The sequence below is a fragment of the Amblyomma maculatum genome, unplaced genomic scaffold, assembly GCF_055883805.1.
Source record: "Amblyomma maculatum isolate TAMU_Amacu unplaced genomic scaffold, ASM5588380v1 scaffold_24, whole genome shotgun sequence".
Classification (NCBI taxonomy): domain Eukaryota; kingdom Metazoa; phylum Arthropoda; class Arachnida; order Ixodida; family Ixodidae; genus Amblyomma; species Amblyomma maculatum.
In genome coordinates this window covers 911163-928135 of record NW_028146749.1, presented here as the reverse complement: position 1 = coordinate 928135, position 16973 = coordinate 911163, and the positions used below count along the sequence as shown (strand labels likewise).

The 16973-nt window shown below is 46.4% G+C and overlaps 1 protein-coding gene across 8 annotated transcripts in view; it reads left to right on the top strand.

Annotated features, from left to right (window-relative positions):
• LOC146170950 (uncharacterized) overlaps nt 1–16973 on the top strand; it is a 720860-nt gene that overhangs the window by 75057 nt on the left and 628830 nt on the right. For 7 of the 8 annotated variants that reach the window (XM_084586587.1, XM_084586584.1, XM_084586586.1 and 4 more), the window contains exon 2: nt 16041–16105. In XM_084586587.1, coding sequence (XP_084442713.1) covers nt 16041–16105 — 65 coding nt within the window. Of the gene's footprint in view, nt 1–16040; nt 16106–16180; nt 16307–16973 lie in introns of those variants that run through there. The other variant, XM_084586592.1, reaches the window with a different exon arrangement.

Below are 16973 nucleotides of genomic sequence, written 5' to 3'. Positions count from 1 at the left end.
GTAAACGTAACTGCTGCCGGGCCGCGCGAAGGCTTGAAAGTGCGAGTAGTATTGCTTTCGCAATAAAATAAACTCTGGCTGAAATAAAAGCGATTATGCTTTTTGTTGTCTTTATGGTCATTTGTAGTAATTATATCGCACCCGGTGCTTTTCGTTCCGGCTGCTCATTTCCCACGTTTTCTTTTTTTTTTTTATTTCTTCCCAGGACTCTGTCAATCACGACCGATCGCTTGTTTATATCGAGCACATACTGCGCACGCAAAAAAAAAAAAAAAAAAAAAATGCGAGGAAGGTTTTATAATTATTCTGTTTTACCTCTGGACCCAGCTGGAGCTCAAGAGCTGTGCTGTGCATGCATGCTTGGAACTGAATTCTAGATCACTATACTCGGAACATTGCGCTCGGCAGGTCTTCGGACACGGCCTGTGTTGCAGAGAGCGAGGAACCTTCCTGCCCAGCTGGAGCTTTTATTTTTCCTAAAAAGACTTCCAAATGGTAGTTTCCAGGTGTTCTCGGCGCTCGCTTTTCGGCAGCTATAGCCTGACGTGAAAGCACGACATCGAGAGCAAAGCATATTGCAGGAATGCTGTGTTTCTGGCTTGAGCCACGCGTTCATGGCTCCCCGCAATGAGAAAGAGAAAACGCCCTTTAAAACTAACAGCTCCGTTTATTACTGACTTTATGGGTACCGTAATAGTTATTAGCATACCGCCGGGAAGCAAGTGAAAATCAAGATTTTTCGGCATCCTTGGAAATAATACGAGAGCGACGTGCAGCCTGCCTTGCAGGTGCAAATGGCATCCGTGATATTGTCTGGGTTTGCCGACAAGTACATTCTACAAACCCGAAATACATATGTGGTGAAGAGACGCCGAAAGGGCCGAATAAAACTCACCTCCAAGCTGACGTCATAAAGGCGCTTTTCATTTGGGCAGCACATTTTCCGAAGATATCTGAGGGCCCTTATGTGCACTGTGAAGCTCCTCGCGCACTCTAAACGCGTGCTTAGCTTCGTACAGTTTCTCACCGCTCAAGCAGTTATTCTTAAAATACGTCGCAACAATTTCGATTTTCCAAAATCCACTAAAAAGCTAGCGCTGCAGAGCTTGCACAGCCATGCCTGTTTTTCGGCGCACTGCGCTGTCACAAGTCACCACTTGTTTCGATGCACCCAGCAGAATTTATATAACAGCTACGGCAGAACTGCAGAGCACCGAGAAAGCACGCATAGCCCAGCGCTTTAGGGCACATCTCGCTCTTTAGGGAAGAGCGTTTTTTCCCATTGACCGACGGTGCCTAGCTGTACTCGGCTGTGCTTCTGGGGTGTCTAGTCGTCTACATTGCCACCGTGGGAAAACCCAGTGCTGCGCATTGCACACTTACTGAGCTTTTGCTTTCTTTATCTCTTTGCTTTAAAAATGCCATATGCTTGGGCTCCGAATTCCTGCTTCAAAGAAGAAAAAACTAAGAGCCACCAGCAGAAACGCTCGCGCGTTGTCGATGCGCTGCGTCAATAATGCTTTAAAGGGGGCTAGTTGGTTGTTTATGTTAATTAAAGGAGTGCGCTAACTTGACAAAACTGAGAAACGGAATAAAAAAATTTACACGAGACACAAAGCGCCCGGCCAAAGCGCCGGCGGCCTTCTACCGACAGCATAGACTTCCTTGGCATTGCCTTTGATTTATTTTGCAACACAACACACATGGTACACGTGCCTCCAATGTGCGCGTGTGGCACGAGGCAGGAAATGACCGAAAAAAGTTTAGTTCTAACACGTTTGCTTCGTAGAAGATAGGCTTCGCGTTCACTCCGCCTCCTCTCTCCGAAAAGCAAACATACCCGCTATGAACACGCCGCTGTCTCGTGCACCTTAATTCCAACTTATTCCATGCGCGCTTTCTAGAACGGTGATTTGCTCTGTGGGCTGCCCCGGAAAAGAGCGCGAAAAGTTCGCTTTTCGTGTGTTTTCGTTTTCCATCTGCGCCAATGGTCGAGCCATAAGCTTCGAAATACGATAAAACATCAAAAACACGGTGCGCCATCCAAGAAGCCTTTACCCGTTTCGTCTGGAGGTACTATATACTATCGCGATCAGACAGCGAAACCAAAACTGGCGGTCGAGAATGAGTCTCATTGCAAACTTAATGATTTTGTCAGGAAAGTTGAATTCTTTTGTAAGTTATCCGAACAGAAAAAAAAAAAAGAAACAGCGCTTTCTTCATTTTCAATGTTTTTATTCGCCCGATTACATCTGTAATCTAAATATATCCTATCTTCACATGCAATCTCTAAGAATCTTGTCACACTATTATGGTTCCTCGTGGAAAGTTCCTGGAATAAAAGTCAGTCGCAAAAATTCAAATAAAGAAAGGAAAAAAATTGACGGGGCTCGGCAGTGGCTCGCCTATTTGGGTAACGCCCGCCCTGGGTACAGCCACTCGAAATTGGCAATCAGAAACATTTCAAAAGGACGGACACATGCCGCAGCCCACAAAATTCGTTTCTTTGCGGCTACCCCAAGTCGTATTACAATTATATAGACCAGCACACGCAGTCCACCCAGGAAATGAGGCCGCCCACTTCATTGCGCGTGGGTGCGTCAACCGAGCAGAGCGTGGCGCGGAACCTCGCTTCGTCCGCGGTTCCCAGCTCAGACCCAGGTGCCCAAAAGCGACTGGTAGACTGGACCCTCCAGTTCTCCGAGAGCAATAAACACACGGTTACCGCCCGCGACCAGAGATGGCTTATCGTGAATCACGGGTAGCGTGGTGTAGGGGTGGGAACACCTATGAAGCGAGCGATAGGAGACGTAATTCGGAAGACCAAATGAAAACAGCTTTATACAGCGATTTACACCATAGAGAATAAAAACCTCGGAGAGTAGGACGGCATGCCTGCCTTAAACGCTCTCGCGTCTTCCTCTCGTCCGGCCTCGCCCAGGCAGTCACAAATCACTGTCACAAGGCGGCCGAGATTCAGCTGCAGGTCCCGAGGTCACAGGAACGGGGACACAGCTAGGTCCCGGAATCCGTATCGAAGCCGATGACAACGGGCATCTGACGGTCGACCGCGCATCCCGGCCTGCGAATACTGGAGCAGCACGCCGGATCCTTCTCTCCCGCTTTCCGAGGTCGCGTTCCTCCTGAAACCGCCAACGCAGGGAGAGAAGAGCAACATCCATCCCGCGACACGCCGGCGCCACACAGCCCGGTGACGCGGTGAAGCTTGGCCGACCTGGCACAGCAGGCTCACCATTTAAAGGCCACCTGAAAATCAAGTTTTTCACCGCCATAGACAACACCATCACGCGATAGGCGTCGGACGGGATGTGAGATGCACGTGGGATCTCAGGGGTTCGAGGTTGAGGGAGGTATCTCAGGAGGGAGGGTATGGATGCTGAAATCATGCTGCTGCAACGAATTCCGATGAACGTTGTTCCGATGTGCAGCGATGAAATCGAAGAATAGAAAGTCTTCAGGGCAGGCATAAGCCAGCGTATGCTTCCTGAAGAGCCAGGCCATCGAACGGGTGCTCCGGAATTAGATGCGCCGCAAGTTCTGTGTGCCGGCGGCCAGCTCCACTTGAGTATGCGCGACCGGGGGGTGTTTATCCATTAGCTAAGCTGGGCGGTTAGAGCATGCTGTGCAGCGATCGAGAGCTGCAACGCATAAGTTCCGTGAGGGCCTGTACGGTACCGCTGTGGAGAGAGCCGAGATCACTGCGTCTCGGGGGTCAGAGCAAGCGGTCTGCTCTTCGCTGTGCAGATTGGTTCTGGTTCCTGCGGCCCAGACATCTCAGTATGTGCGAGACATGTTATGAGCATGCTGTGTCGAGTTGCGTTCATCCGAAGGGCGAGTGTTGTGCGGAGAAGCGTCTTCTGAGCACTTATCGCGTGTAGACCGTGCACGGACGCGCAGAAGTCTTCTCGGCGTTCATAATCGAGGTTGCTTTGAGGTGGGGAGGGCGTGAAGGTTGCATTTCAGTTACGGGATATGGTCGGAATGCGCTGGCGGGCCTCCAAACCTTGAGAAGTGCCTCCTGTTCAGATTAGACTTGACCATCGAAGCGGATAATGACGGTTTCCTCTTAGCGAGCACCCGATAGCAGGCGTATAAAAGAAGCAGGGGGGACACCTGGTCGCCTCTACATCACGTTTGTCGATGTAGCAGCGTGGCGCTCCTTCTCTACCACCCGCTGTCGCTCCCAAGACGTCGTCTTCCTTCTTTTCGTCGTACTGTTTGCAGAATTTCTCCTCAATCTGCAACAATTAAGGCGTGTGACTTGCGATGCCAGCCGCTAATTTTCCCTCGGTGAAGTCACCCGCCGAAGAGGAGGTCAGCCTAACTAGGTGTTGGTCTTCGCCTCCTTCGCCCCAGTTGCGATGCCACGGATGGTTTCGACGGAGAGGAAGGGAGCGATGTTTTCAGCGGGGTGAGCGTCCGCTACTACAACATTGCGCTTGTGGTGTACGCGCACGGCCTTGCATGGTTTCTTTCATTTTGCTAACGCTCCCAAGACGTCGTCTTCCTTCTTTTCGTCGTACTGTTTGCAGAATTTCTCCTCAATCTGCAACAATTAAGGCGTGTGACTTGCAATGCCAGCCGCTAATTTTCCCTCGGTGAAGTCACCCGCCGAAGAGGAGGTCAGCCTAACTAGGTGTTGGTCTTCGCCTCCTTCGCCCCAGTCGCGATGCCACGGATGGTTTCGACGGAGAGGAAGGGAGCGATGTTTTCAGCGGGGTGAGCGTCTACTACAACATTGCGCTTGTGGTGTACGCGCACGGCCTTGCATGGTTTCTTTCATTTTGCTAAACTTCCAGGCACCATATAGCGATAGTGTGCCTGAAGAGGGCAAGGAAGTTTCACTTTCCTATGGGACGGTAAAGGACTGTCTCATTGAGTCTGTGTGAGCTAAGAAACAGGCGCCGAGAGGTGTTTGGCGGTGGATTAATTGTTTCTCCAGGAGCCCGCGCTTTGGTTTGGTTTCCGTTCGTAGCAGACGACGCGGAGGCAGAGGGCGACTACTTCCAGCTGCTTCGGCAAAGAGAAGGGCTGAAACTAGGAACTGCGACACTGCTTTATGTACATTATTGTACTATACTCCTTTACCTTTTACCCTAAACGGTCCTTTCTCCCTGTCGCTCACCTCTTTGATTTCTCCTACTTGTCTTCTTGCTATCCCTTTATTTCCGCTTCCCCAGTTCAGGTGCTTCAGTTCATTTCGATAGTAGATACCGGGCAGGCAAAAAATATTTTCGTTCCTTTATTATTTTATTTTATTTAATAAAGCCACCTACTACTACTACACTGCCTTGGTATTCTTGGGAACGGCCCTACTCCTGTGCTCGTACGCGACACGGCCGGGAGGCGTATTGACAAACCATATCCCGTAGGAGCACTCGAGCAGACGACGCTCTGACGCGCAAGCACGTGACACAACGTCACTTCCGCGAGTAGCAGCGACGCTGTTTTTCCCTAGCGCCTTGTGAAGAGACTACTCATGGTTTCAGTTTCGTTTTGTCAGGGCTCGCATTTACGTTTTTTTACCGCTGGTGTTTGTCAAAGGTACTCATGTTTCGGTGGATGGATGGATGGATGGAATATAGGAGCGTCCCCTTTGAAACGGGGTGGTAGCAGTAGCTATCATGCAAATTTTTCTCCATATATCTTAATTATTGATTTAGAATCGTTAACTAAACCATCATTCTATTTATTAAATTTTGCTCCTGCATTACTAACATTATGTCACTTCTCTGCTTTTATGCCACCAATCTTCCAGCCGTTTTTTGCTAGTTTCCACCGCCGGTTTATTCACCCGGCCATTGTTATCTCTAAACACCAGAGCTTCAGGAACAGTGATTGCGCCTGCATCAACTTCCGGATGGATACCATTGCATTCGAGTATAATATGGTCAATTGTTTCACTGGAGTTTCCACATACAGCACATGCGTCATCTCCATTGTTAAACTTCTTTTTGTAGCTGCGTGTTCTAAGGCACCCTGATCTAGCTTCAAAAAGTAGGGCACTGCCTCTTGAGGTGTCGTTTTCGCGCAGCGCCCGTATTTTCGCACGGCTGTCGGCTGAAGTTCACGTAAAAATAACGCGAATTGCCGTCGGCTAAAAGTTCGGTCACACGATCACGTTAATTTCGGTCCAGTGACCACTGCGCGGGCTGTTTGCTCTGCATGTGTTCTGTAAACGTCGGTCGGTTACCGGTCACGTGTTACGTAAATTTCAGTCCAGTGGTCACTTGCGCGGCTGTTCTTGTTCTGGTATTTTCTGGAATCGTCGCTTGGCTCGGCTACACCCCGAAGTTTGCACTTCTCCCCATCCGCATAGCTCCACGTATTTCGTCTGGTGCTTCTGGGTTGTACGCACGTGCACTTGGCTCATCCGTTGCGCGCTGCGCTAACCAGGGTGATTTTGTGCTTGGCGAACTTGTGTGTCAATTGCGGATAACTAGAGATGATGGACGAGCTCCCAGAGCCGCTCGAACTCGTAAAAGGTGAGCTCGCGTCAAAAGGGCTCGGATCAGTGTATCGCGCGAACCTGACAAACGAGGCAGCCGTCAACGAATGGCTGGAAGCCTACAGCGTCGAAACCAGCAAGTCTTGGATTGTGCAAAAGGTTCAAAAGGATGGAGAAAGATACGTACTTTGCCGATCAGCCAGTATTGCTCATAGCAGTATATTTCAATCATTGTCAAATAATTTATACTCGGCTAGTGCTATATGTGGGTTGAATTTCAGTCAATTTAACAAAAAGTGGAGCAACATTTCTCGCTTATACTGGAGTCGAAAGTACACGAGCGCAATATATTAGGCGATAGTTTCCATGCAGACCAATGCAGTTAGCTGGCAAGCGCGAGAGAAGAGGCTTTTGAAGGAAGTCATCACCTCGAAGCTAAATGACTAATTGTAGAAATGATGACACAAAGTGCTAGTCACATGCCATCAATCTGATAACTTTCCCTTGTAAACGTTCGTAAAATCAGTTTACAGAAGAAAAAATCTTAGCCAAAGAACTTATACTGAGTGAACATCTAGTGAATATCTGCCGCAAATGTTAATAATATATCATTATAGTATACATTATAATGTCCACGTTGAAGAGAGTAGAAAGTGGACATGTACCGAATACCCACATATGCCCACACATCTCTTGATGAGATATTAAATGATATTCTGTAGATATGTAGCCAACATCTTTTTAGGGATCAGAGCAATTGCTGAAAAGTGCCAAAGAAGATAATTGTTTATCCAAGGTAAAAATTTCCTACTGGTTTCTTGCGGGGATCCTACTAGTTCCAGTAGTACTGGTTTATAAACACATTCCCCATAGCCACTGGAATCGGTAGCGGCTGGGTCTCCCTGCAGAAGGTCGGTTGGGTGCATTGGTTCTGGTGGGCCTGTTCACCTATGAAAATCTTGGTGCAGCAGCTGCCTAGGGCCGCACTATCAAAATGAAGACAAGGGCAAAGGTTTCATAAGTATGAATCATACTTTATTATTTTCCATGTCTACAAAAGTTCTGCAATCTGCGTGGACACTTTTGTCTTGCTGTGTGGTACTGCTGCAGGTGTTCCAGCTTCAATCAGATGTTGCAATGAAGTAAGCTGCACAGCAAGATGTTTTTCAGAAAAACATACAGCACCACACTACTTTAATTTGAATATCAACAATTTGGAAAGCAGCCATTCAAGAACAATGCATTTGGATTACGTTTGTGTACTTGCATCGCCAAGGGCTTAGATTACTTCCAACCAAAGCCATCATCTCAGCTTTTAGACATTAGTTGATGGCATGGTACCCTGCCAATTTAACAGTCAAACCATTCCATATGTGACACACCACAAATTGTTAGTGCTGTGCTTCGCATGCTATACAGCTGCTTACAGTGCGATCAATCATGTTTCTGTCTAGTTTGAGCTTTTTCAGAATCAGTGCGTGGCGAGCCTGTGTATGCATTTGATCCAGAATATGAGAGTGAAAGTGTGTGCAATGACAACTGGTGCATGTGGAGAATATGCACTTCGTGTGTTATATGTCGACTATGCGAGACAAGTGCAATCCACTGTGTGCGTGGTCTTCTCTATAACTCGAACCAATTCACTGCACTACAACATTGTCATCAACCATTTGTATCCTCATTCTCCTTTTATTTCCCTTTTCTCCCTTCTCTAGTGTGGAGCAGCACGCTAGGGTCATATTGCTGCTGGCTGAACTCTCCACCTTTCTTTTCGTTGAATTATTTTCATCGCTATCTTGCTTATTCACTGTGCTTTGGGCCTCCTTGCAAACACAAATGTGGCTATTTGCAATTCAAAGTAGGTTCTTTGATGGCTGCATGGCTGCCCAGTGTCATTTGTAGAACTGAAGTCACATCTGCCACTTTTTCCTGCCAAAAAGTTGAAGGCATTTGCCAGTAAAACAAACTGCTTCTGCATAAATGGTTTACAATGTATTGCTTGCCGTGCATTTACTAAACAGCAAAGGCATTGTTTCACCTAAATTTAGAAGCAGTGTATTTCAGTTTTGTTTAGTGTAGTGTCCCAAATTGACTTAGGCTTTGCAGGACTCTGTAGTGTAGGTCTCCGGCTCATTTTTGACCAATGATTTTTTTTTTAACATGCACTGACATCACACAGTAAATGGGTGCCTTACATTTTTCTCTATCAAAACATGGTCACTATGGCTGGGATCGAACTCAGGTTCCTCAAATTTAAATGCCTAAAACTGGTTGTTTCATACTATTTCCTAGACGACTTTCATCGGGGTAGCCTTATAGTACCTAATTTACTATAGCCACAAGTCCTTGTAGTACCTAATTTACTATAAACACACTTGTGGCACATGATGATGACATTAGCAAGTGTTTCTTTGAAATGTTGGATTGCTAGCTGACCAGTGTGCAAACCATAAGGGAGTGATGTCAAAATACTCTGGTTCTCCTCTCTTCAAGTGTTGCTATAATTTGTGAGCTTAATCCTTTAATTTTGTAGCAATGATTCCTTCTTCAAAAAGATTGGTAGGCATAATGGTGCATGCACAACATGTCACATAATTCAGAAGCTTTTGAAGCGGCTGTAAGATAGTTTGGAATTCAAGTTAGCCAAGGTCACTTTGAGATGTATACAAGGAATAAACAGTTGTTGTGAAAACCAGCACTTATTTATTTGACTCAATACCGAACTGCACCATTCTGCGTAAGCATGTTATGGGGTGCCCACAACTTCAAAAATAAACACTGTTGTTCTTTCTTGCCATGACACTTGAGCAGAATACCAATCACATACATAAAGAGTTACAAAAAACAAATTACACAGCATGCTATGCCACTGCCTCTGCTTAACAGGTGCAGTTAAGTTAGCTATTGCGCTCAACAAATGCCTATTCAACGCAGTGCTCTCAAACAAGCGTGAGTACTTTAAGAGGGTGGAAATTCTGGCTGGTTGGTGCATGATCTGTGGCTAAAAACAGCGCTAACACGAGACGAAGCAGACGAAACAGCGTCGTGTACCCTCTGCTTCGTCTCGTGTCAGCGCTGTTTTTAGCCACAGAAGCGTGAGTACTTGGTTATCGAGTTCACCTAATATCCCACTACTTTCAGAATCAATAGTTTGACGTCGCCAGATTATGGGCTTCAGAAAAGGGCGGTTGCCGCTATGACCAGGGCGCCGTACTCATGCGTGCGTTCACAAAACGAGAGCATGTTTTCATTTCAAGGATTATTACCGCTAATTTCAGAAAACTGCCTTCGCTGTTCCAGCATGTTGCCATATAGAAACATTTCCGTATTTAAATGCCGGAAACTGGAAAATAAAAAGAAAAAAAAACAATCCTGAGTGAAAACAGCTGCTCACAAGGTAGCATAAAATGAGAGACGGCCTTTGAGATGTAATTTAGCATCGGTAGTAGTCTACATTTGCCCTTGGGTAGGCCAGTAGCTTTAGCATCCTTAGCGAAGACCCCGAGCAGTGATGCAGCATCACAGCAAATGTTGCACAAATACACCACGTAACCAAGTTTTCTTTTCTCTCTTTTTTCCCCCCTTTTTACCCCCCATATTCCAGCGGTGCTTATCTAAATATTGCAGTGCTACTAACCAAGGCACTTTCAACGATTAGTGGCTCCAAGGCGAGCTCCAACGGCGCTGCGCAGCTTTCTTGGAATCGACACACTTGCACATCCAGCACCAGCACAGTCGGCATCCAGCATGTTTAGGCAGCAAAAGTTCAGCAGTCGTGGCTTCACAAAATCGCTTGCTGTCAGAGTCAAACACCAGACTTCGAGATGACGGCCAAGACACTTGTTTCGAACTGCAAACATCACAGTATCCAGCATCCAAATGGCACGGCTTGGGCCACTGCGTTTATAAAGCCTCAAAACTGCGGCCGCAGCACCCCTTAAGCCACAGGCACTACCACTAAGCCATGGTAGAAGGATACGCGTTTGTCTGGTTAACCAACGCCCCAACGCCAGCGGCGGCGAAGCAACGGCGCGCGCGTGTGCGCCGCCATCTTTCTTTGGCATAAAAAAAATAAAAACAAGCAAAAAACAATTTAAACGAAGTGACGTCGTGTCACGTGCTTGCGCGTCAGAGCGTCGTCTGCTCGCGTGCTCCTACGGGATATGGTTTGTCAATACGCGGCCGGGAGAGTACGGGCGCGTTTATGGCCGCGCTATTTTGGCGCCATCTTTTGGCCGCAAAGGGAGGTGATTTAGATCGGCCACGGCCGGTCTCGAGGGAGAGCGCGCGCAGGAAGCGCGCTTCCCCTCGAGATTCCCTCGCGCTCCCCCTCGAGACCGGCATTCGATCGGCGTCGGGTTGTCTGGTGCGCCAGACGGTCAGACAGGGGTTTTCCCCAGACTGTTGTGGTTGTGCGGGGCTGATGCCTTCCGGCTTCGGGTCACCGTCGCTGGGCGTCGCTTTGGCGCTTGAAGGACTCACGTCTGCTTGCGCTTACTTTCGCTCTCTTTCGGTGCTTACTTGCGCTGAAGGTTCCCCTGTGATGTCTGTACTGGGTGTGTTATGAGAAGCGTAGAATCGTTTGAGAACCGGTGTTTGATTTGCTGAGTTTCTTCAGGCACATTGCCGTGCGCCGAGGAGTAGATTATATTCCCTCAGATAGAGGTGATCGTTCACTATTCGAGCCTCAGCCTCTGCTTCCCGGATTTCTAGCGCCTGTAAGCAGGGTCGGAATATAGTCTGTGTAGCCCTCCATTCTTCTTTCGTGGCACAGTGAGCGGACCAAGTTGCACCAACGTTACTATATTGGCACGGTGAGGGGAGTGCAACAAATAGGCGTGCCAAATTTTAACAAATAAAAAAGGAAAACGCAGTGTCACATTTTGAATAACCTCATTTATTTTTATTCCTGAGTTTTATTCCGATATTCAAGACATGCGCGACTTTTTGTGCAGTTTCTGTTTAACAAATTCAAACATTTTTTCTTCATGTCAAGTGTAAAGGTTAAGCAAAGCATTTTACGTGCTTGAAATACCATTTATACCATTTAATATTAGTATATGTTGCAGCGCATATACTATATACTATACCATATACTATATATATATATATATATATATATATATATATATATATATATATATATATATATATATATATATATATATATATATATATATATGTGTGTGTGTATATATTATATATATACATATTGTGAGCCCTCAACGGATCTACTTTTATTTGTACATACCATGATCTTCTTCTTCCTCTTGTACATACCATCATCATCGTCCCGCGGCGCCGGCTCCGGCGCGCGCTTGGGTTTTGTCCATCGGAATAAACGCCAGACACGGCATCCCTTGCCTTGCCGTCTCGACCTTGCCGTCTCGACCTGGCCTTCTTCCACAATATAGTGAGAAATCCCTTCAAACAAGCATGGCCGAAATACTTTTTTGCGTTGCGTTGGAAGAGGCAATGATAGGGAAGCTTTCATGGCAGTCACGCTAGGAGTGCGATGATAGTTGGACAGTATATATCGAGATGCGACGCCTGGATCCCAGACAGAGGCTGCATATTCCAGTTTTGGACGGACGAAAGTGTTGGCAATGAGATGTTTTAGTGCGCTAGGACAATGTGAAAACGTTTCTTCTGAGAGAGCCAAGAGTTTGGTAGCATTATTCACTATGAACATGCAACTTTCATGACAAGTAATTAGTTATGCGAACACCTAAAGAAGACCACTGTTGAGGTAGTAGGATCAGTTGTGCTGACGCTGGTGCACGCGCATACGTTTACACTTGTTAATGATGAGCGTCATATTCCAACGCTGACACCATTCCGAAAGGCTGTTAATATCGGATTGCAATATAGAGACATCACATTCGTTGTTAATTTTACGATAGATAAAACAATAATCCGTTAGGAAACAAACTGATGAAGTAAGGTATGCCGGCAAGTCATTTAGGTATGTCAGGAAAACCAGGGGTCCTAAGACAAAACCTTGACGCACACTGGGGAAAACTGAGAGTCAGTATTTTTTGCGGTTAAGAACTGAGATCGATAAGTAAGAAAAGAGTGCAGCCATGAAGGCACGTTAGCATCTAACTTCAATTTGCTTAGTTTAAAGAGAAGTAATTCCTGTGAGACTGTACCAAAAGCTTTATCCAGGAATGTGCAGTCTGCCAGCGACTCATCGTCAACAATACAATGGAGGTGACGACTGAAACATAAATGCTGGCTCTCACAGGATAATGTTTTTCGGAAACCAGGCTGAAAGTTACTGAAGAAAGAATCAGTTTCTAAACTTTTACCAAGATGAGAGATGATGGCGTGTTTCATGATCTTGCATGGAATGCTGGTGAGCGCGATATGGGGCGATAATTATTAGGATCGCCTGACTTATGCAGAGGAATTACTTTTCCAACCTTCGAGTCATCGGGTACGCAGCATGCATATCAAGCTACTGCTCAAAAAGTTTCGTCTGGATAGTACGTCTTTGTATTTAACAAAAATTTCGAATTTATGTTGTAAATTCCACAGGATGAGGGCACCTTAAGCCTTTCAATTATGCGTAATATTCCTATTGTGTCAAAAAAAAAAAAATGATTGAGTTCATCAAAGGAACCTCCATGGTGGGATAATCAGGTAAAATGGTAGCGACTGGAGTTACCGAAAAAGATAACGAAAGTATGGAATTTAATGCACATGGAACATATAGCTGCACCGTCTCGAGATCTGAGGAGGAGTGCAGATACATCTGTACTGTGCACTATATTCCGAAATTGCTTTACATTAGCCTCAGTAATGAGGGTAGAGTTTCTCTAAAAAATGAGTCCTTAGCATATATATAATTTTTATAGGGCTTTTACGGTATTTAGCCGCTGCCTTAAGACGTATTGCCGTTCCCCAAAAACTGCAGCAACGGAAGTGCCAGGTGCGTCACTCAAAAATGAAACACAACCTTACGTTTTGGTCGAGCATTAAGCACAGTACGGAAACTGAGATGCAATATTAATAAAATAGTTTTATGGATTAAAATTACTTACTGTGAGATGTTGTCTGTATACGAACCTTGGACGGACGGACGGACGGACGGACGGACGGATGGATGGATGGCAGAAACCAACAGTCGGCGAGGTCAAGGAAAGCATAGGCGATTGTACTTTGTCTTTTTTTTTTTATTTTGACTTCAGTAATCACATAAATTAATAATGTAATCGGTTTAGGGGAAAGATAAATAAACACAAAATAGAAGGAAAAACAACGTGCCTATCGTGGCCTCGCCGACTGTTGACTTCTTTTCTTCATGTATTATAACGAGCACCCTCATTTCCCCTTCATTTATCTGCTTGTAGCTTAGGCGGGTCTCGTTTCTAGCAGTCTTGAAGCCATAGGTAGCGTAAGAGGGTTCTAGCACAGCTTTCGCCCTCGCTCTTGATCACGTTGTATGTGACGCTGGCGGTAACACAGAGCTACAGTGAGTTCACTGTAACAGAGCGTTCCACGTCCGCCGCTATGGTTGAGCGTGGCGCTGGTGAACACTCTCAAGGTTCGTATACAGGCAACACTAATACCCAAGAAAGTAGCAGGGGGGACAGCGGCCGCTGTAGCTCAGTTGGAAGATCACCGGTCGCGATATTCGGAGGTCGTGGGTTTGGTTCCCACCATCGGCACGTTGTTTTTCCTTCTACTTTGCGTTTATCGTTCCCCTATACAGATTACAATACTAATTTATGGGATTACCGAAGTAAGAATAAAAAAAAAGACGAAGTACAATCCCCAATGCTTTCCTTGGCATCGCCGACTGTTGGCTTCTTTCCTCAATGTGGGGAGCCGTCCGTCCGCGCCATCTTTGCGGCGTTGAATAAGTTAACTTGAAAAATTGCCGCGGCGTAAATCCGTGAAAAAAAAATAAAAAACTTTAAAGCATGTTAAAAGGGGACTGTTGCTGAGAGCTACTCTGAACGCAACCTAAAGGTAACATACACTCACTGAAGCCAGGAAGCTAATTGAATAGTTTAACCGTTGTCATACCGTCACATCCTAGCTGCGTTCGCGGCTGACTTTGCTACTGGTAAGAACAAAAAATATGGTATTATGTAACCTAAAGGGGAACACACCCTAGAAAATATGGTCGTAATTTATTTGAATGTTGTGAATTTAAAGAAATAAAAATTGTACCATTGCAGCAAACTGTTTTACGGCGTATGCATTTTAGTTTCTGCACTGCAATGTGTACTCAAAAGCATATAGGTTTATTGACTTCCTTTTTGTTGTTTTATTTTTTAGTGACGCCACCCGGCACTTCTGTTGCTGCAGTTTTCAGGGAATGGCAAAATGCTGCCCTATAGGATACACGCCTCACATCGATGTTGTTAATTGGATCTCTAATTAGCAGAACGAAAGAGACGCTTTTTCTTGTTTGCAAATTATGTTTATTGACGAATTGAATGATCAAGAAATGCATCACTCATCGCATCAAGGTCATTCACAACTTCGCTCATGAAAAAAATTAACTCACCACTTTGCAGACGCCAGTCCGAGATCCTTACGCTATCGCTATATAAAGCGAAGCTGCTCCCTACCACTTGCTCTGAACTGACTCCACCACAACTTTCGGCGTATAGACAGAACGTACGGGCGTACAAAGCATTACTTAATTTACATATCTCATGTATTTGCTTCAGGGAGGTACGTACTGCAATAGAGCCAGTTCCCTAAAATATGCCTAAGCCCTGCCGTGGCTACTTATATGCCGGAGACCCAGGCCGGGTTGGATCAGTCGTGGCGGCCTGCCGGTGAACAAACACCGGAGATATCCGCGAATAAAAATGACGCTACTTTCCTCCCACATCGTTGCATACACTCAGAGCACCTAAAGAACAAAAAAAAGAACTTGGGCACTGCGCCCCATGAACACGTCATCGGTTGTCGTTTGACTTGCCAGCTTCCCTTTGTTGCGTTTACCGTGGGCTTTCTCCCTGCCGCACATTCCTCGGTCCGTTCTCTTCCTTCTCGTGAGCGATGTGTGCAACGACGGAACCAGAACGCATACCGCAGAAAGGCTTGTTCACCTTGAGAGGATGCGAAAGACGCGGCGAATAACTGCGGAGCCACCGGCTGAGGATTGGGCGGCGGTGAACCAGAACCATTTGTGCGAAGGGCATTGACGTCGCTCACACAGCCCCAGGACCTCACGCAATAGCCCGAGCACACAAGTTTAACAGCCACCAGAAGATTGGCGAAAAGAAGTGGCCGTCATATGCTCGGCTGCGTAGAATGGCAGCCTGTGGTCTCATCATATGGCATCACGATAGTCGAATACCTTTCATGGAGAAAAGCTCCAAGAAACCACCTCTACAGGCTCACCCTTCGGCCCACGAATATTAAAATGCATGCACTGTTTAAGAAAAATGCGTATTTGTACATCGCTTGGCCCCGTTTCAAGGAGATATATTTGGGGCGAATACTCAAACCATTCGCTCTACACATTGAACGCATTTACCAGAAATCACAGAACCGGTCCCCGGTTCCTTTACTTAACAGCAACCTTTTTTTTTTTTTTCTTCAGCACCGCCGACAGCCGGAATTCAGTTGTCCAAGTCGGCCCTCGATCTGCTCTGAGCGTCCGGAAAGGTAAGATGCCATATTTATCACTTAAGGATGATACCTATGATTCCTGGCTGTGCAAAGTGGTACGTTACGCCGCAGCGCAGGCACGCAGAGGCAGCTCTAATGAGGCGCGTGTTGCGCAGTCGCCAGTGGAATGAAGGTTCCTTCCGGTACTCCTGGATTTGTAAGGGACTGACAATTATGGTCCTCCTGTAAATAGTCTTGAATAAATGTCTTCTACCACCACCACCCGAGTGCAGGTTGTTACCAAAGGTGTTTCTAAATCGTCAAAGTGAAGGGCTCGTTTCCGGTGGCTACTGTTTCTAAGCCGTAAATATAGCCACGCAGGTAGGCACTGTCTTCACCATTGTAGCAGCAGCTGTACTTTCACAGCCTATGCACCTTTTCAATAATTGCTGGGCGCCGCCATATTGCTCGCTGGACTGCATTTTGCGGGTGGCGCTAGCACTGTGTAAGCCGCAGCGGAATCTGTTTATCTGCAGTCCAGAGAGGAGGCTTTTCGACATCATCCTCGCCCGATGAAAAGGCCCTCGCGGCTTCCGAAACTTGCGCGGTAGTAACACTCACCTCATCTTCGATCCATTTGAGCATTAGAAAATGAACAATTGGTGTCGTGAAATCGCTCTCGCTGGAACTAAGAGAAATTTCTTTTCCGGCCATGCCCGACTACACGAATAGCTTTCGCAGGTAGCCAGTGGTTTCCCCTACATTATACTTCTGTTGCCGCGTCGCAGTTTCCAGCGTCTCTTTAGCTCAGTTTCTTCTTATACTGTTTTTTTTTTCTTGCTGTCATCGTCAGCAGTAGTACTTTCATGGCCGATATCTCGTGTATAAGTTCTGTTGTAGCCGCCGGTACCCCTCCCTTGTCAAT